This window comes from Podarcis pityusensis (genome assembly GCF_964106645.2).
Source record: "Podarcis pityusensis genome assembly, chromosome: 12".
NCBI lineage: Eukaryota > Metazoa > Chordata > Lepidosauria > Squamata > Lacertidae > Podarcis > Podarcis pityusensis.
The window spans coordinates 45449418-45470566 of NC_138037.1; the positions used below are offsets into that span (position 1 = coordinate 45449418).

A 21149-nucleotide genomic window follows, 5' to 3' on the forward strand; every position below is an offset into this window, starting at 1 on the left:
AGAAGTATTGATTCTAGAAACAGTTTCACTTTTCTGAAACTACCAGGCAAGAGGAACTAAATGAAGCCCTTGGAGTGAACGATACAGCTTTCTGCTTTATCGGTTCCATGTGCTTCTGCCTAACCTTTGCTTAACAATCTGCAGCGCTCCCCTTTGGATCTCTTTTTCTCTTCCTGGCTGACTCTGCGGTAAACAAACAGAACAAAAAGTGTACCTATGAACCTTGAAAAGCTATTCTACACATGTACATTATTCTGCATTAAAATCAGTGCAGGGAATCGCTTGTCAAGGATGTCAGGATCACTCACGCCGCTTCTCTCCTCCAGGGTATTTCCTTGGGTCTTAAACCTGATCTTGAGAAATACTGATGCGGGGAAAAGTTTCTTCTCAAATCATGTTCACTGCATTTGCTATCACCATGTTTATATTCCTCTGACTATCTGCTCTTCCTTGGAAAGCTCAGCCCAACTTACACTGGGCAAAACTACGATGGCTTTAGGAGGGTAGACAAAAAAGATGAAGTTGTGGAATGGGTTTTAATGGGTAGGGGAGGATATATTAATTGCAATTTATCCCTCCAGGCGCCCATGCCTGTGTGTTAAACAGAGTTTCGAAATCCCATCCTTGACAGCAAAATTAAAAGTACAGTGATACCTCGGGTTACATATGCTTCAGGTTACATGCGCTTCAGGTTACACACTCTGCTAACCCAGAAATAGTGCTTCAGGTTAAGAACTTTGCTTCAGGATAAGAACAGAAATCAGGCTCTGGCGGCAGCAGGAGGCCCCATTAACTAAAGTGGTGCTTCCGGTTAAGAACAGTTTCAGGTTAAGAATGGACCTCTGGAATGAATTAAGTTCTTAACCCGAGGTACCACTGTATAGGAATTAGGCTGCAAAACCTTGTTTTGAGCAAGTTTCGCTGTGGAGTAGGTTGGCTCTCCCTTCTTACCCCATTTAACAAATAAACAAGCAACAACTTGTAAAGTATAATTTAAAATAGAATTTACTTATTGGTTCACAGCAATGGCAGCAGTAAAACCGATGCAAGCAAAATACTTATATTTACAGTACAGTGGTACCTCAAGTTACATACGCTTCAGGTTACAGACTCTGCTAACCTAGAAATAGTGCTTCAGGTTAAGAACTTTGCTTCAGGATGAGAACAGAAATCGTGCTCTGGCGGTGCGGCAGCAGCAGGAGGCCCCATTAGCTAAAGTGGTCTTCAGGTTAAGAACAGTTTCAGGTTAAGTACGGACCTCTGGAACGAATTAAGTACTTAACCTGAGGTACCACTGTGTAACCATTGCGGTTTGGCATAGTGGTCAGAGTGCCTGTCTAGGTCCTGAAGACCAGAGTTCACATCCCGACTCAGTCACAAAGCTCACTGGGTGACTTTGGGCTAGTCACTGCCTCTCAAACTGACTGACCTCCCAGGATTCTTGTGGGGTTTAAATGAGGAGGGAGAACGGTGTACGCCACTTTGAGCAACTTGGAGAAAAGGCGGAATGTAAACGCATCAGTTTAATGAATACACAAAATCATGAATACTCAATCTAGAATGAAGTTCATGCAATTTTACTTCTAGAGAAGCAATGTAGAAATGCCAGGGTTGAGAGGATTTAATTTTTTTGAAAATATTTTAAGCCAGGTGATATTCTGCCTCTCTGCTGATTGTTGTGACTGCCTTATAGCTGTGACAATTCAGCACACATTATCATATTCATTATGTGGGAAAAGCTGGTCCATTTCACTTTGCCCAGATCAAGCAAATACTGACAGTGTTTACATCCATTGTTTCATTGTTGTCAACAGTTTAACCAAACTGAGATACGGCTACAATGAATAATTACCAGTTTCAATTTTGGGGTGAAAACAAGTATTTTCCAAGAAGTAGACTTAAAAAATAATAATACTTCAGCTAAACTTGAACAGGGATTTAGGAATTCTTAAATCCACTGGAATCAATTAGCTTACATATGCCTGTATATTGAATTTTGGCTTTAGATTGTACAAGTGTTCATTTCCCCCCGTTCAAAACCATTTCGCCCCCACTCCGCGCTTCTTTCCCCTTCTTATTTTTGATAACCCTAAATCAGGATCATGTAGCAAATGAGAGAACATCACAACACTGTCTGCTTGGATTGTCCTTCTCAGTCTCCCCCCGCTCCCCAAAATCCATCAAATATTTTTGTTTTGCTCTGTTTGCAATGCACCCTTTTCTTGGTTTGACCAGCGACCATTACGCAATCTCTCCCACTCCCATTGGTTCACAGCCGTTCCAGATCTCTTAATTTCTTCTTTTCTCAAAAACCCTCTCAGAAATAAATTATCCTTGATTGCATCAGCAAGGATGACAGCGGCAGAGCTCTTCAAACCTGGTCTTCCCCACTGACGCGCTTAATCAACGAAGCACTTCCATCTTTGGCAAATGGGCTCCCACCACTGACAGAGCAAATACCCGCAGAGACCATTTCATGAAATGCGTTAATCACTGCAAAAACGAGACCGATGTCACAGAGGGGGCCAAAGAGAGATCTGGTCCTTAAGAGCTCATCACGTTAGGGAACAAAGGGGATCTGTAGAGTTGCCATTTGCGAAAAGGAAAGTCTCCTGAGCCATGCCTGGATGTGTCTTTCGAAGTCATTTCCTGCCTTATGTATTTCACATGGAAAGCCTATTGTTTTGCCATCAGATCATTGGCTTTTTCAAGGAAGTCTCCGTCAACACTGACATTATGTCAAATATGTCAACCATCAGCTCCCACAGAATGCCATCCTTTTAAAATACTTCTCTTTGCTAAGAAGCAAAAATCGTGGACACAGAAATGTGATGAGCATGGCATTCCCACCCCTCCATTCCACCTTCTCTTCCTCCATAACCTTGAGTTTGGCTGTCATTCAGGAAAAGAATCACATCATTATGGGAATCTTCAAGATGCTGAGCTTTGCTGTACCTTTATGAGTCGCCAAACTTCTTCCCGTTCTTTGATGAGTCAAAGGGCTGGTGTGTGCTGCTTCTTCAACACATAATAATAATAATAATAATAATAATAATAATAATAATATTTTATTTATATCCCGCCCTCCCCAGCCAAAGCCGGGCTCAGAGCGGCTAACAACAGTAAAATAAATACAACATTATAAAATCATTTAATTATAAAATCAATTCAAATCAGATTAATGGCAACCATTGGACTAGAGCTCTGCGAGGACTGCCAAAGGAGGAGGTCAGGCTGTGCCCTGGCCAAAGGCCTGGTGGAACAGCTCTGTCTTGCCGGCCCTGCGGAAAAATGTCAAGTCCTGCAGGGCCCTAGTCTCTTGTGACAGAGTGTTCCACCAGATCGGAGCCACAGCCGAAAAAGCCCTGGCTCTGGTTGAGGCCAGCCTAACCTAACCACATGTCAAACCTCGTACCTGACATGGTAGAAGCAGGTGCATCCATAATATTTAGCATGTACCCCCATCCTTTGTGGCACACCCTGCAAATGGGTACATTACCGGTGGAACCTGAAATAAAATCTTGTAGTGTCGATTGCTCCTGCTTCTTAGTGTTGCAGCCAACCAAACCCCACCCTCTTCCCAGTGTACTATAACCCACCCAAATGTCAGCTGTCATTCCATACTCAGCCCTGGCCAGACCATTTTGCAGCTTTGCTCCACCCCAAGGAATGCCTCCCCCAAATATTGCTTGAATTTCTGCAAACCTTGGGATTCCCCTGAGCCCATTGATACCTCTCTCATGTCCATGGATGGTGCCATCTTGTTCTTGGTCTTCTGTACTAAATAAGGAGCAGCCCTAGGTAATTCGAGATCACTGTTAATGCATATGGTACATTAGCCAGTTAATCACTACCAGGTTTGTTGCAGTCATGGGAGCACCAGTTTGCACACATAGTCGTTCCACCAGAAAGAGGTCTCCACCCAACACAGAGTGCATCCAGAGAGATACACTTACGTTACCATCTCCAGCACCAAAATGAATGGAACTCCATATTATCCAATGGCCGTATAGCATAGTCTCTGTTGTCTCTGTGATAGTTAACTCTGCTGTTTGAGCTATTAATAATAATAATAATAATAATAATAATAATAAAATTTTATTTATACCCTGCCCTTCCTGGTTTAAAAACCAGGCTCAGGGCAGCTGACAGCAAATATAAAACATTAATTAAAATGAAACTTAAAAACAGCATAAAATACAACATAAAATGCAACATCAATATCAATAAAATTCAAAAATTCAGGGGTCATTTAGGGGGGGAAAGGGGGGGGACTCAGTCAGTAGACATCAAATGTTCACCAGGGCTAACTGGCCAAGATATTTAAATGTGGGGTCCCAGAAAGGGTTTCTTCATAGAAGAGGAAAGGGGGAAAGGGAATAGAGGATCAGGCTAATTCAAATTGAAGGCCAGGCGGAATAGCTCTGTCTTACAGGCCCTGCGGAAGGAGATCAAGTCCTGCAGGGCCCTAGTCTCATGGGACAGAGCATTCCACCAGGTCGGAGCCATCACTGAAAAGGCCCTGGCCCTGGTGGAGGATAGTCTGGCTTCCTTATTTAAGTCACGATTAGTTCCATAAGAATATAAGAAGAGTCTGCTGGGTCAGTTCAATGCAATGTCCCATTTAGACCAGCATCTGTTCTCACAGTGACCAACCAGATGTCTGTGGGAAACCCACAAGCAGGATTCGAGCACAAGAGCTCTCCCTTCTTCTGCCATTTCCGGCAGCTGGTATTCACAAGCATTGCTCCCTCCAACTGTTGATTCTCTTGCTACGGTATCCACATAGAATCATTAAATTGCAGAGTTGGACGGGACCCCAAAAGTAATCTAATCCAACCCAATGTATAGCATGATGTGTAACATGTGGTGCATTTTGTCTTTGTTTTATGGATGCAATTCTGTTGCTGATTTTATGCTGTCCACCGCCGTGATATTTTGTCTTAATGTACAGAATTTTTTGCAAGCAAGCACATAAATAAGTTTAACCACATAGTATACATATTAGAACGGATGCGGGTGGCGCTGTGGGTTAAACCACAGAGCCTAGGACTTGCCGATCAGAAGGTTGGCGGTTCAAATCCCCGCGACAGGGTGAGCTCCCGTTGCTCGGTCCCTGCTCCTTCCAACCTAGCAGTTCGAAAGCATGCCAGTGCAAGTAGATAAATAGGTACCGCTCTGGTGGGAAGGTAAACGGCATTTCCGTGCACTGCTCTGGTTCGCCAGAAGCGGCTTAGTCATGCTGGCCACATGACCCGGAAGCTGTACGCCGGCTCCCTTGGCCAGTAAAGAGGGATGAGCGCCGCAACCCCAGAGTCGCCCATGACTGGACCTAATGGTCAGGGGTCTCTTTACCTTTACTTATACATATTAGACCACAGGAATCCAATGGCAGGGTTGCTCGTAGCACTTTTGGCTGCCTTGAGAATTTTAACCAGGGATGGGGAAACAGCGGTCCTCCAGAAACATTTGGACTACAAATCCCATCATTCCTAACCATTGGCCAATGCTGGCTGGGATAAAGGAAGCTAGAAAGTCCAATGGAATCTGGGTGGGTCATGTGTTCCCCATTCCTCGCTGAAACCAAACTGCCAAGGAAGCATCCTAACCTGTTCGTTCTTCCAGTTGGGTTCCTCTTGTGCGCCCTCCATCAAACAAACACACGCCCATTTTCACACAGGGACCCACCCCAGCTGTCTTGCAAAGATGGAATCACTCATTCTTTGCAACTGTCGAGCAAGGAGAGTGCAATAAATCAAATTAATAGCCAGAAAAAGAATCGCTCAGGATGGGGAAGGGAAGGAAGTCATTGGCTCCAACCGGTTTAGTGTCTTCCTGAGGAATTCTGTGAAGCAGCAGCTACGCACCCAAGGAATGTTTAAGTGCATCAACACCGGGACACTTAACCTTGGTAATAGACCGCAATCCTATCCTGCCCAGTTAATAATTGATGCAAAGATTCTGAAAGGCAATTCCCATGTGTAAATCCCATGCGAAACCTGATTTAATATCTGGACTGAAATGAGAGTATGCTGGGAGACGAGTGGGTCATCCTTTGTGCTGCTCAGGAATGAGATCCGCAAAGCTCATATTGCAAACAAACAAACAAGACCTGTGGAATAACACTTTTGGTTGATCTAGTCTCGTTGCAAGGTATTACTTTAAGTCTTCATTATAATGTATTATTTTTTAAACACTTTCTCCGTGCTTCGGGGGGGGCGTGGCTTGGAAATAAGGTGTCACAGGAGAGGATGGCAAGTTTGGTGGGAATATTCAAGGACAATCAAATAAATACTTAAATAGTTCAGTATAGTAATTTTTTTTTGGGGGGGGGATATACAACCAGAAACCATATCCGTACCTCTCTTCAAGAGCACCAGCTATTCTTCTGCAATTTTCCACAGCGTATTGTTGTGAACAGAGATTTTCAACTCTGACAAATATGAAAGATCAGAAAAGAGAAAGGCTTCTTTGTGTTGGTGAGCAGATGAGAGTTTGTTTGTCTCAAATTAGGCCTAAAATAAACGAGATTCCCCAGCAAAAGCAAGCTTACACCTCATACTGACTTTGTATGCATACTTAAGGTACATATGCAAGAGGCTCCTTTATAACTGTATTTTGAGAATGATTCGTGTTCTTATGTACCTGCACTGTTTTATACTTTCTGGATGTCCCATGAGCACAGAATCACAGAACTGTAGAGTTGGAAGGGACACTGAGGGTCATCTAGTCCAACCCCCTGCAATGGAGGAATCTTTTGCCCCATGTTGGGGCTCGAACCCACAACCCTGAGATTGAAAGTCACATGCCCTACTTACTGAGCTACTCCAGCTATCATAGTATAAAATAGTTGTGTTCTACGTTGCCAGTCAAGCACTGCTAGGAGTTGTTTCTTTTTGTTTTCCTAGGTACTTAAATCCATTTTAAAAATTAGGTATAGCATGAACAAATTGTTACAGGTTAGGAACTTAATTCGTTCTGGAGGTCCGTTCTTAACCTGAAACCGTTCTTAACCTGAGGTACCACTTTAGCTAATGGGGCCTCCCACTGCCGCTGCCGCCACGCGATTTCTGTTCTCATCCTGAGGTAAAGTTCTTAACCCGAGGTACTATTTCTAGGTCTGTTACCTGAAGAGTCTGTAACCCGAAGCATCTGTAACCCGAGGTACCACTGTAATCTGAAAGTGTGGCCCAGAGGAAAAATGTGGGAAAACCAGGGTTGGACCCAGGGCCTGGGAGACCAGGATACGGATCTCCACTCAGTCAGAAAACTCAAGGGATGACCTTGGGCCTGACAGACATGCACTCTCACCCTGGCCTACCTCACAGGGTCATTGTGAGGGTGAAATGGGGAGATGGGTACCACGGGGTATATAAATGCAATGGATCCCTAAATAAGCTGAAAAACGAGCTCTGTGAGGGTGGCAGAAGGATGCTGGGCCTTGCAGCATCCTCTCCTGAGCAGAAGTGCTGACCACATTCCCCTGCCTCCTCCTCCTGCTGCTGCTGCATTTGCTCTCTGGCACTAATGCCCACGTACGCTGTCCATAAATATATTTATTCTGTGTTCCTGCCAGTCCCAGACTAATAGGCCTAATGCTTCCTGAGGAGCAGCCCAAAGCTGCATTAGCCGCAGATGTTTGATTGATTTAAAACAAAGAGCCTGACCGCTGAGCCGCTCTCTATGGCTTCTCTTCCTGTCACTTTGCCTGTAGGGTTATCTCTGAAATGCAATTAAGGTGCTTAAAAGTACATTTTCAGGAAGATGCGGAATTGATGATGGTATCTGTGCCAATGGGTGACTCCGAAGGGGGAGCACTGCAAAGTCATGCTTTACCCTTTGCAGCCATGCGCAAGACGCACCCCACTTAGCCGGGCCTTTTGAAACAGAGGGCAGGATGCAAAGTGGGGGGGGGGGCGCCTCTTCATCACGAAGACTTCGCATTAGACATCCCGGGCCACTTAGATCACCATCTTCTGATCTTTTGTTCATTCATCTATTATTGAAAGTCAAATCGTTCTCTTATTAGATGTTTGCGCAGGAAGTTAATCGCCAGGGCATGCTGCCATTTTCCATCTCTGCCGTACTCGCTCGCTCGCACCATCTCTTCGTGTGCAAGGGGCCGCGTTCTTCTTTTAGCTCGGCGGTGGGGAACCTCTCCCAGCAAAGGGGCTGCATTCCCTTGGAGCCAGAGGAGAAAGCAGGTGGAAAACTATTACTATTACTATTACTATTAATTATTATTATTATTATTATTATTATTATTATTATTATTATTACTATTATTATTATTATTATTATTATTATTATTATACGGCCCTACACCAGTAGGTCTCAGAGCAGTTCACAACACAAAGTTACAATATACGAAGCACAAAATACATAATCAAAATAATCAAAACAATTGGTTAGACAGTCTAACCAAAAATTTCAAAAAGGGTGGGGAATGTACAGAGATTACTTTAAAAAAACAGTGCTCCCAAATCAAAACCTGGACTTGCTTTGAGTAATTTTTTGCAAAACAAATTATGGCCTACAAGCATAGTATATGGAGAAGGGTAAGGTAAAGGTAAAGGTAAAGGGACCCCTGACCATTAGGTCCAGTCATGACCGACTCTGGGGTTGTGGTGCTCATCTCGCTTTACTGGGAGCCGGCGTACAGCTTCCAGGTCATGTGGCCAGCATGACTAAGCCACTTCTGGCGAACCAGAGCAGCACACGGAAATGCCATTTACCTTCCTGCTGGAGCGGTACCTATTTATCTACTTTCACTTTGCTGTGCTTTCGAACTGCTAGGTGGGCAGGAGAAGGGACCGAGCAACGGGAGCTCACCTCGTCACGGGGATTTGAACCACCGACCTTCTGATCGGCAAGTCCTAGGCTCTATGGTTTAACCCACAGCGCCACCCGTGTCCCATGGAGAAGGGTAGAAATGATGAAATGAGAAAGAAACAGTTTATCAGACATGAAACCAGAACCGCTTTGAGGAGGGAGGAAGTCTATTAGAATAGAATAAGAATCGGAAAGAGAAAATAGGCTAACATAAGTCCGTATGTAAGAACTTTCAGATTTATGGCTTATGTTTGTCATTTGTTTTGTGTGGTTTTTTTAATTTTGTTTCTTAAGTGTTGTGTGTGTGTGTGCTGTAATGAAAAGTTAATAAAAAGCATTATAAAAATAATAATAATCAAAATAATGAATACTACTAATGTATACACACTAATAAACAGTACGCTCCCCAACAAAAGCCCCTAAACAGTACTCCAGCCCACAAATACAGATATAACACGAGAACCTTTTCTGCTTATATATGAGAAAATAAAACCACGGCGTATATTCTCAAAAGCCCTACTTATATAGGTCATCGTGGAAATTATGGCTCTAGAGATTCGCAGCCGTTCTCCCTGCAACGTGCCTAATAAGGAACACGGGCCATTAAGGATTGGAACAAATTGCCTAAATGAGAAAGACAAAAAAGAAATTCTGCAGTTGATCGTTTGTTATTAATAAATCATTACGCTCCTCTACTCTCTCGCTCTTTCGGTGAGATTGATTTTAAAAAGCTTTGCAAACAAGGCTGGGTAGGGAGCTTCAGAGGATGGCATGCAGCAGCTCCTATCCAAGGGTGTGGCGCCCACCCGCCATTTTGGATCTTCTTTAGCTGAGCCTCCCTCCGTGGCTGCGAAAACCCATCTGTTTTCATGTGTTTCTAATACTTCTCCCCGTTCTAAAGAGCCAAGAAGCTCTCGACACGGCTTACAAGCTCACACTGAGAGCCAGCGTGGTGTAGTGGTTAAGAGCGGTAGTCTCGTAATCTGGTGAACCGGGTTCGCTTCCCTGCTCCTCCACATGCAGCTGCTGGGTGACCTTGGGCCAGTCACCCTTCTCTGAAGTCTCTCAGCCCCACTCACCTCACAGAGTGTTTGTTGTGGGGGAGGAAGGGAAAGGAGCATGTTAGCCGCTTTGAGACTCCTTCGGGTAGTGATAAAGCGGGATATCAAATCCAAACTCTTCTTCTTCTTCTACGAACCATTCTTACGATGAAAGCACACTCTAGTCCGTACCCTTCAAGGTTCACTCCTTTTTTCCAGAGACATTCCCAGAATTACGAAAGCCACCACAGCTTCTGATTTGATCCAGGAATGTCCCTAGTTCCCTCACCACTGAGCTTGGGGAAGACATGGCGGCAGTGGCAGCTGTGAGGGAGCATCCTATTGCCTCTCTGTGGCCTCCCTGTGGCTGCTGCCGCCGGTTTCCTCCCCTGGGTAGCTTGTAGTGGCAACTGGAGAACAGGTGAGGTGCAGCTCTGAGGTACAGATAGAGGGCAGGGGCGGGAAGAAAGGGGGAGCAGAGGAGAGTGCAATGAGTCTTGGTTTTCATTTTTTATTTTAATGCTTTGTGCATCCGCAACTAATTTTTTCCCCTTTCTAAAATTTATTTATCGGATATTTACCAGTAAATAGAATTAAATCAAGATTGAGGGGTTGTCTCAGGATAGTGGAGTGTTGGTGCACTGTCCCGTTGGTATAGAAGAAGAAGAAGAGTTTGGATTTGATATCCTGCTTTATCACTACCCAAAGGAGTCTCAAAGTGGCTGACATTCTCCTTTCCCTTCCTCCCCCACAACAAACACTCTGTGAGGTGAGGCTGAGAGACTTCAAAGAAGTGTGACTAGCCCAAGGTCACCCAGCAGCTGCATGTAGAGGAGCGGAGATGCGAACCTGGTTCACCAGATTATGAGTCTACTGCCTTTAACCACTACACCACACTGGCTCAATAGTGCATGGGTAAGCAAACTAAGGCCCAGGGGCCGGATCCAGCCCAACCGCCTTCTAAATCCGGCCCACAGATGGTCCGGGAATCAGTGTGTTTTTACATGAGTAGAATGTGTCCTTTTATTTAAAATGCATCTCTGGGTTATTTGTGGGTCATAGGAATTCATTCATTTTTTTCTCCAAAATATAGTCCGGCTCCCCACAAGGTCTGAGGGACAGTGGACCAGCCCCCTGCTGAAAAAGTTTGCTGACCCCTGGTATAGTGGTATAGTGTTGTGGGACGGCTGGGGGACAAAAAATGGGGGGGGGGGGTTGAGGAGGGTCAGTTGGGGGGCGGACGAGTGAGAAATGTCCCTATTTTCATTTGAGGAATGTTGGAGGTTTTGCAGTCTATTCTGTGCTCCTAGCATGCTTCAGGGCTTCCTTCCGGGCTTGAGGCCTGCCCCGAATTCATTCCTCGTCTTTCCTGATCTCGTTTCGTTGCTGCCTTAGACCTGATCTAACTTGCCTTTTTGATAGCCCTGATGTCACGCCTCCCCTTGATCCTACCAAGACGTACAACTCCGGTCCTCATTCTGCAGAGACTATTCACGCCCACTGGACTTATTTAGTTGCAGATCCCATGAGGTGCATGATGATCTGGGGAGATGGAATGTGGCTTGGGAGAGTCTTGAGGGCCACACAGAAAGGCTTGGATGGCCACATTTGGCCCTGGGTCTGAGGTGCATCGTTGTCTCTGCCTTATCTGATTCAAACAGCCTGCTGGATGAGGCCAGTGGCCTATGTAGCCCAGATTACCGGCCTCACGGTCACCAAGCAGGAAGCCCTTCCTGCAGTTTCCAGCAGCTGGTTTTCAGAAGCATACTGTCTCCAAACTGTAGCGGCTACTAAATCTGCAATACAAGACCTCCTCCATTCATGGCTCTGCCCCCAGATCCTTTGGTTCATCTGCATACCCTCCAACCTTTCTCCGATGACAATAAGGACGTCCCATTCCATAATAATAGTACTGTTATTATTTATACCCTGCCATCTGACTGGGTTGCCCCACCCACTCTAGGTGGCTTCCAACATATATAAAAATATAACGAAACATTAAACATTAAAAGCTTTCCTTCAGATGTCTTCTAAAGTTTGTATAGTTACTTAGCTCCTTGGCTCAAGGGTCACATAATTCCATACGCTCCAAGATTGCTCTGATGAAAATAGGGACATCCTAAGCATCAAATAGGGATGCGGGTGGCACTGTGAGTTAAACCACAGGACTTGCCGATCAGAAGGTTGGCGGTTCGAATCCCCGCGACAGAGTGAGCTCCTGTTGCTCAGTCCCAGCTCCTGCCAACCCAGCAGTTCGAAAGCACGTCAAAGTGCAAGTAGATAAATAGGTACCGCTCCGGCGGGAAGGGAAACGGCGTTTCCGTGCGCTGCTCTGGTTCACCAGAAGCGGCTTAGTCATGCTGGCCACATGCCCTGGAAGCTGTACGCCAGCTCCCTCGGCCAATAAAGTGAGATAAGCGCCGCAAACCCAGAGTCGGCCACGACTGGACCTAATGGTCAGGGGTCCTTTTACCTTTACCTTTAAGCATCAAATCGGAAACTGGGATGACACCTGTAAATCTGGGACTGTCCCTGGAAAATAGGGACACCTGGAGGGTCTCAAGCTACATCTGCTTTGCAGTTACTGGGAACATGGCTGAAATAGCCTCTTTCTCCTGGAGATTATCATCATCTGCCTGCCTACATATTTAAGATTTCGCTTTCGGTGCAAAAGCAGAAATAAATAAATGGTAGGAACCCGGATTGAATTCAAGGAGTCGGCAAGCAGTGGGGGCCGAGACTACCGAGCGATGCCAGCAAGAATAAATAAATGGCATCTTGCGCTAAGCAAAGACTGCTGACGTGGCTCGATCTTTTCACAAAAGCCCAAGGCAAACTCGACGGCAATAATGGCAGCGTTTTTATCAAGTGTCCCTCTCATGGAGTCATCGGATGGTGATTATTTGCGATAATAGCAAATAAGGGTAGCGGTTTTTGTTGTTGTTGTTGCTTTTCAGTAAGACTGTCTGCAAACAAAGGGATCACTTCCTCCTCCTTGGCTCTGGTAGAAAAGAGAAAGAAAGCAAGTAGAATTATGACAGGCTGGGGAGGCTTAGTGAGAGATGGTCCCCCCACCTGCTGGCCTTGCCTGGGAATGGCAGCCTTGACCGAACAAAGCCACATAATGCATTGTTTTAGAATGAATCGAGCACTAGGCGAAATTGCAGTAATGTGATCCTGAAATGGGTATGGCCGGCGTGCATGCGTGTTGCGGCTCCAGATCAATAAGCAGCACTTATTAGATTCTAAAAGGTCTTTAAAAATAACTTTCATGTTTAAAAGACAATAAATTACTGGAAAAACTCTCTCTCTCTATATATATGGGATATGCAGCCACCTCTGTGAGTCAACTTTTTTATTCACCCAACCCCAACGGCAATATAAATATTTATGGGGGTGAGGGAAATAAAAGTCTAACAAGCTGAAGTAGCAGGGGCTATAAAGGGACCTAATGAGTTGCCTTGCCTAGCATTTTGTTTGTGCAGAGAAAGTGTGCGTTTTTAAAAGTCGTGGGACAGATTCAGAACTGAAAGGCCGCAATGTTGCAGGTGCCAACATGGCTAAGCCTCCTGTTTACGCTTGGGCTTCAGAGTTATTGTGGAGTGCAGAGTATGCTTTAAGCCCTGGGCTGAGGAACAAACAGAAAAGCAATTGGCTTTGTATGCTGCCTGTCAAAGGTTTTTTTGTTTTTAATGCTACTATAGGGCAGGGCTGGCACCAGGGGTCAGCATGGCTGGGCATCTGCCAAGGACCCGCAAGCCAGCAGATGGCCCCTCCTGACAATAGCCATTTGGACCACCTCCTCTTCTTCACCATGGCAACCCGCTTGCTTGTTCAGGCCTGGCATAGGCCTAGTCAGTGTTGGCAGTGAGGAAAAGCAGCGCTCGGCCTGGCAAGAAGGAGGCAGTAGCAAGGAGAAGATGCTAAAGGCAGCAAGGGGGCAGACTTGCTCAGGGAGAGAGAGCCCTCGAAAGGTGTCTTGCTGGAAGGCTCTCCAAAGCCTGCTAGGCAGGGCCGGCTCACCCATGAAGCGGGCTGAAGAAGCTGCCTCGGGTGGCAGAATCCTGCGAGGCGATGCCCTGTTGGTGCTCAGCCACCACTGGGTGTGTGTGGCAGTGGCTTCTTCTTTCCATGGTTCATTTTACGTATCATAAATCCCTGCATATTTTACAAAAAAAAACCCCATACCATTCAGAATTCCATTACTGCATCCATCAAAACTTGTTTACACTGTTAAATTTATCTTAATGATGCGTTTTCAGTTGTACGCAATTATTTCCCATATATTCAATAAACGTTTTCCAATCTTCTTTAAATGTATGTTCTTCTTGTTCTCTTATTCTATATGTTAAGTCTGCAAGTTGTGCATATTCTGTCAACTTAAGTTGCCACTCTTCTTTGGTTGGGACCAAGGCCGTCTTACCCATAGGCGCTAGGGGTGCGGGGCACCTGGACGCCAGGCTCTCAGGGGCGCCAGGCCAAGAGTCCAGGGCCCGAGAGTTGAGTCTGGGGAAGAGCCCGCCTGTTGGTTGGAGTGCCGTGGCGGGCTCTTCTGCTGTGGGCGGCTCTGTGCTGCGAGTTCGGGAGCGACCAAGCCAGCGAGATGCTGAGGCTGCCAGCCGGCTCTGCCCTCCTGCACGCCTGGGACTGGGCAACCTGGGGGGGGGGGGGCGCCAGGCGGATCTTTGCACCCTGGCACCACATATGCTTAAGGCAGCCCTGGTTGGGACCTCGCTCGTTTCCCATTTTTAGGCTAACAAAACACGGGCTGCAGTAGTGGCATACATAAATAAATAGCCTTTTAGAAGAACCACAGCCCTTTCCATGAAGGCCCATCTGTTATAAAATCCAGATCAGCCCATGGTGAAAACTATGGACCCTGTGACACAGGTCTAGATTAAAAACCAGCTGCACCCTTGTCCCGGCACATCTTTAGAGCAGAGATATGGCCCTTCAGATGTTGTTGCTCTGAGATGATGGGAGAAGGACTTCAACAACATCTTGGAGGGCAGCAAGTTCCCGACTGGCCTTTGCTCCACGCTCTCCCTGAATGGCCGGAATGTGGCTTTGAGCTGCTACAATAATGCCTGTTTTTGTGGGTTATGATAGCGGAGATTAATTCTTGCATTTTCTTTCAGACAATAGATAGCTACTGAAAACAAGCCAAAAGCCACCTAGAGTTCATAGGTAATATTCTGCTTTTTTTTACGGATGGCGTCTGGTCTGACTCATGCTCCTTGAAAGTGGCAAAGTTTGGAGGATAACATCATCATGGCAGCCTTGAACTGATCTTGCCTGACGCTGTGGTTTTTTGGCAGTTGCTAAAAAGCGATATAAATGAAGGTGGAAATCTGGATTACTGCATGTAGGCAATAAATTATTCCAGTATCCTGTCTGGAAAATGAGCACCGATTCTGAAGCACTGCATCTGTTTGCCACCTATTTGCACTAACTTGTCTTAAATTCCGCTGTTTGCCTCATATATATTCCTGTCAGCCTCCAAGTGTCTCTTAACATTCCCATCTACTCCACAAGTGCATTTGAAATCTTTGTTAAGACGGGCTGGAAGTGAGCAGGAAATGAAACGTTCCTGATTTAAAATAGCTTCTGTATATTCTCTTGACTCTCTCAATGTGGCACACAATTAGAATGTTAAAAGAAAGGGTTTTTTCCCCTTTAAAAAAAAGGGTATTAGAAGAAACAAAATCGCCTGTAATTTCATCTATAGGTTCCTTTCACAGATCTTTCCATGTGTTCATTAGAGAAATAATATTAATACTGCAATAACTGTAAGTGATTTTGCTAGAATACTTCTACATCACAGGTCTTTTGCATGTACAAGGTGAATGAGAATCAGGCTACATAAACACCATACATTTAAAGTGCACCCCCCTCAAGAAACCTGGAAACTGTAGTTTACCCCTTCGCAGGGCTGCAGTTCCCAGCACCCATAATGAACTACAGTTCCCAGGAAACTTTGAAGGAAGCAAGGTGCTTTAAGTGTGTGGCGTGTGCACAGTTTCAGATCTATCCGAATGAAAATCTAAGTACCTCCACGTACGTAGCATACTGATATTCAACAATCAATAAGTAATCATTAGTATGGAAGAAGCTGTCCTTTATCAACACTGGAGCGAGGCCTGCAACAAAATGGTTGCTCATCTGTCACAGGAGTGCTCCTGTTCAGGGTTCCAGCCAGACAGTCACCTTCTTTTCCAGGTTACCATAAACTGGTTTCCTAGCTCCAGTCCAGGAATGTTGTCTGAGGCTATGAACGAGGGGCTTGAGAAGAGGACAATGAGGATTTGGGGCATGGGTGGAGGTAATAGAGGAAGGCAAATGTCTGAGCAAAATAGCAGGGATGCATACCCTTCAACATTTCTCTGATGAAAATAGGGATGTCAATAACAATAACAATAACAATAACAATAGTGGTTTTTTTCTAAAAAAAATATTTAGGGGTACTCTCATTTTGACTCAAGAAAATTACCATTATATAGTTCAAATTGGGGAAAATAAATACGGTAAATAGACAAAAGTACAAAGATTCACAAAATGTTTAGGGGTACGTGCACCTCTGCATCCACCCAGAAAAAAGCACTGATAATAGTTATTATTATACCCCTCCCTCCACAATTATGGTTCTAAGCTCCCAGATTATACAAGTGAAAAAGCTAATGAGTAACGAATTCCAGGTCATTCATAAACCTGAAGAGCTCTACAGAAAGTGACAAAAAGCAGTCTTGCAAGAGAGGGGCGTCCCCTCCACTGGTTCTGTGTCTATGAGCACTATGGTCTCCTAGGTTGTGGGTTCAAGTCCCACGTTGGGCAAAAGATTCCTGCGTCGTAGGAGGCTAGATGACGCTTGGGATCCCTTCCAATACTACAGTTCTATGATTCTATGAAAAGATGCTATACTAAGGGTGGTCGGATGGTGGTTCTCCAGCTGTACAAGAGGTGCAGCGGGACAGATTTTGGAACGTGAATAGAAGCTGGCTGAATAAGTGCACTTGTGTTGGGTGGAAACTAAAATGTTGCCTTTTCTCCTGGCTATAACCCTCCCCAACTGCATGGGACACTCGGTTAGCATAGAGGTTTTTAAAACAGAGGTGCAAGGACCACTTTTAAGTGCACTTCCTGCACTGATAAAAGGGTTGGTGGTCTTTAATGTCCCCACCATGGTTCTATTTGTCTATAGATCTCGCCAGGAGCCAATAGCACTGCGGGTCCTGCATGCCTTTTGGAAGAAGGAAAGAAGTTGCAGAAGCTTGATGGGGTTGGAGAACGTGCGCCTTTCCAGACACTGGTAGACTCCAAGTCCTATCAGCTCCAGCTTAGCCAGTGAACAGGGATGATGGGAACTGGAGTCCAACAGCATCCATGTGGCCACATCCCATCTTAGGAGTTTTGCACAACACCGTCCAGAAGTGCTCTAAGCATTTCGTGCAGGCGAACTCAGCAATCCTTGTAACAAGTCTGTGAAATAGACCATATTAGAGAAGCCAAGTTACAGGGAACCAGGCAGAGGGCCTTCTCAGTAGTGGCACCCGCCCTGTGGAACGCCTTCCCACCAGATGTCAAAGAGAAAAATAATTACCAAACTTTTAGAAGACATCTGAAGGCAGCCCTGTTTAGGGAAGCTTTTAATGTTTAATAGGTTATTGTATTTTAGGGTTCTGTTAGAAGCTGCCCAGAGTGGCTGGGGAAACCCAGCCAGATGAGTGGGGTATAAATAAATTATTATTATTATTATTATTATTATTATTATTTATATCACTCACCAGCGAGTTACGGCTGAGGTCAGGACTCAAAGGGGTTTCTTGGCTCACAGCTCTGTGTCAGAGGCACGGAAAGTCTCTGGTGGCAACGCATGATCTATAAACACATGTTTCTGTACAGCAGTGACTTCTTTCATTGGCATCAGTTCTGTTGCAGAGAGTGCTTGGCATCTAAGAATAGTACTCCTTGTCGCTTTCTTTGCAAAAAAAGGGGGGGGGGCTTTTCGTATGTGTTATCCTCAGCACAGATGCAACCATGGCTGGTCTCAGCAGGATATTTAAAAAGCAGAGAAAATATATATATATAATCTCAATACTGAGATAAAGTTTGGCTCATAGCAGGGATACTTATCTCACCTCTGAGATTTGCATTTAGAACACAGGAAGCAGCGGCTGCAGAACAAAACTCTTGCTCTTGACATGCACAGTGGAATCTTCCTCAAACCAAACAGGGATATGACAGTTTCACTGAAAACAATATTATTAATATCTATTATTATAATAGATTCATAGAACTGGAAGTCCCCCCTCCCGCAATGCAGGAATCTTTTTGCCCAACATGGGGCTAGAACCCACAACCCCTGAGATTAAGAGTTGCATGCTGCACTGACTGAGCCAGCTTCCTATACGCTAATCATTTATAAGCAGAACTGCTTGATACTTTGGATTTGCGAAGTGCTTCAGAATCTCTACTCTGTGCTGGGCTTGACACAACTGATGTGGCTGACAAATTAGCATGAGAATGTGACTTATGAATCCATTCCAAGCTCAATGGTTAAGTGTAAAAGAATGAAATAAATGCACATTCCCTTTGAATCACTTTTGAGATGAATTTGGCCAGAGATGGTCCCCCATTAAATGTAAAGGGACCCCTGACCATTAGGTCCAGTTGTGGCCGACTCTGGGGTTGCGGCGCTCATCTCGCTTTATTGGCCGAGGGAGCCGGCGTACAGCTTCCAGGTCATGTGGCCACCATGACTAAGCCGCTTCTGGCGAACCAGAGCAGCGCACGGAAACGCCGTTTACCTTCCCACCGGAGTGGTACCTATTTATCTACTTGCACTTTGTCATGCTTTCGAACTGCTAGGCTGGCAGGAGCAGGGACCGAGCAACGGGAGCTCACCCCGTTGCGGGGATTCGAACTGCCGACCTTCTGATCGGCAAGTCCTAGGCTCTGTGGTTTAACCCACAGCACCACCTGCGTCCCCCATTAGGAGTGTCCAAATGAATGCTTGACAATATTGGTTTGTTTTTATTCTTTTTTTTTGTGTGTGTGTATAATTACACACACACACAATATTTACACATAAAATTTACATATAAACATATAAAATTACACACACAGTATTTGTGTGTGTGTGTAATTTATGTTGTGAGCCACCCTGAGATCCACAGATGAGGGGCGGTATACAAATTTTATAAATAATAATAATAATAATAATATCTCCTAATATTCATATGGAAAATGGACAAGTAGCAACCAATTTACTTATTTAACTGAGTACTAGGAAATTGAATCATACAATAGAGTTTCAAACCACCACCACCCTTTTTTTTTGGAACAAGTATCAGTTCAGTTTGAGACTTCCTAATCTGCGGTTCCCAAAACAATATGCAAACCCAAAATCACAGCTACATTTTGAAATCTGCTCTTCTCCAAATGTTGCAATGCAGTTCTCCAACAAAAACAAGGAGCACAAAACATATAACAGGGGAAACCTGCATAACTGCCTATATTATGGAAAATAACATTGAAATGCCTTACATTCGGAAAAAGTGCTTGCAAAAATATGGAGATCAGGCAAAACTGCACATACCAATGTACACTAGAAATGCACACTAGAATGCTGGTGAGGTCATAAGGATATTTATTATTATTATTATTATTATTACTACTATTACTATTATTATTGCCAATTCATGCAAAATAGGGGAGAGGAAGTAACTCCGGTTTTGGAACTGACAGCCCCCTGCCCCCTCATCAAGATTATTGAAACCCTACCTAATGCTGTTTAGCAAGTAATCCATAAAGTTAGAAAAAGTAAAAAAATATTTATTTATTTTTGGAGTTGGGAGAGCCAAGCTGTTCACTCAGTGCGCATACTGTACTCTGCAGCACACAGAATTAGCAGTGAAACGCTCATCAGAGGACAGCCAATGCATTTTGAAGGAGATTAATAAATCAACATCAACAATACATTCAGTTCCATTTATTAGTGCCAAACATTCCTATGGCATTTTGTTTTGAAAAGTATTCGAAATGCAGCTAGAATCTGCAAGCAGAACTGCAGAATGCAAAACATTTGTGTGTGTTTTGCCTCTTAAAAACAAAACCCCAAACCATCCCTGTGTCTCTGAAGTGATGATCTCCATGCCTTCTTTTTTTCTTCAGCGGTAACTACTCTGGCAAGACGTGTAGGTTTCTCAGATTCACCCACAAGTGGCAGAAAAAAAACATTAACTTCCCCTGTCATTTCTTGTTCACAGCTTTAGCCGGAAAAAGTGGAGAGGAGAGATGCTCTGAGGAGGGGAAAGAGGAGATTAGTGTTCACACATCTCTTTGAAACATGGTGAGTCTCCTGTGACTTTAGAGGAAGGAAACTGGTTTACACTGAACGTAGCTGGTGGCAGCAGCAGGGGGAGTCTTTCCTGTGTCAGTCCATAGCTTTTTAATCTGATGCACACACAGCATGGCACAGCTGGCTTGCAACGTCCAGCTAAACCTATAAATCTGTGGAAATAAAACCTCCCTCATTCAGAGAGAGAGAGAGAGAGAGATATTAGTGATGTATGGAAGTGAGTGGAAGTGAGAAGTGAGAGCTGGACCATAAAGAAGGCTGATCACCGAAGAATGGATGCTTATGGTGCTGGAGGAGACTCTTGAGAGTCCCATGGACTGCAAGAAGATCAAACCTATCCATTCTGAAGGAAATCAGCCCTGAGTGCTCACTGGAAGGACAGATCGTGAAGCTGAGGCTCCAATACTTTGGCCACCTCATGAGAAGAGAAGACTCCCTGGAAAAGACCCTGATGTTGGGAAAGATGGAGGGCACAAGGAGAAGGGGACGACAGAGGACGAGATGGCTGGACAGTGTTCTCGAAGCTACCAGCATGAATTTGACCAAACTGCGGGAGGTAGTGGAAGACAGGAGTGCCTGGCGTGCTCTGGTCCATGGGGTCTCGAAGAGTCAGACACGACTAAACGACTAAACAACAACAACAACAAATATATATGTATATATCCCTCTCTTTTCGCATAAATTCATTCCTTCTGTTGCTCATGGGGGGGGATTCCTATTTATTTTGTTGTTGTTCATATATTTATTTAATCTCCTCCTATAATAAAGAGTTAACACGTACAAAAAGCCATCAGTTACATTTAAAACAGAACATACTCGTGGCAAAGATGCATTCATTCAGCTGGGAATGCCTGGAGGAACAGTAATTATCTCCAATTGCTTCTGGGAAGTGCAGATATGATGTTAACGTTTGGGACCCA

The 21149-nt window shown here is 44.8% G+C and overlaps 1 protein-coding gene across 2 annotated transcripts in view; it reads left to right on the forward strand.

The window, feature by feature from the left end:
• LOC308459533 (uncharacterized protein) overlaps positions 1-21149 on the forward strand; it is a 127197-nt gene that overhangs the window by 104539 nt on the left and 1509 nt on the right. The window contains exons 3-4 of one of the 2 annotated variants that reach the window (XM_080975169.1): positions 8030-8204; positions 20138-20220. In XM_080975169.1, coding sequence (XP_080831295.1) covers positions 8030-8204; positions 20138-20214 — 252 coding nt within the window. In that variant the 3' untranslated portion in view covers positions 20215-20220. Of the gene's footprint in view, positions 1-8029; positions 8205-20137; positions 21042-21149 lie in introns of those variants that run through there. The other variant, XM_080975168.1, reaches the window with a different exon arrangement.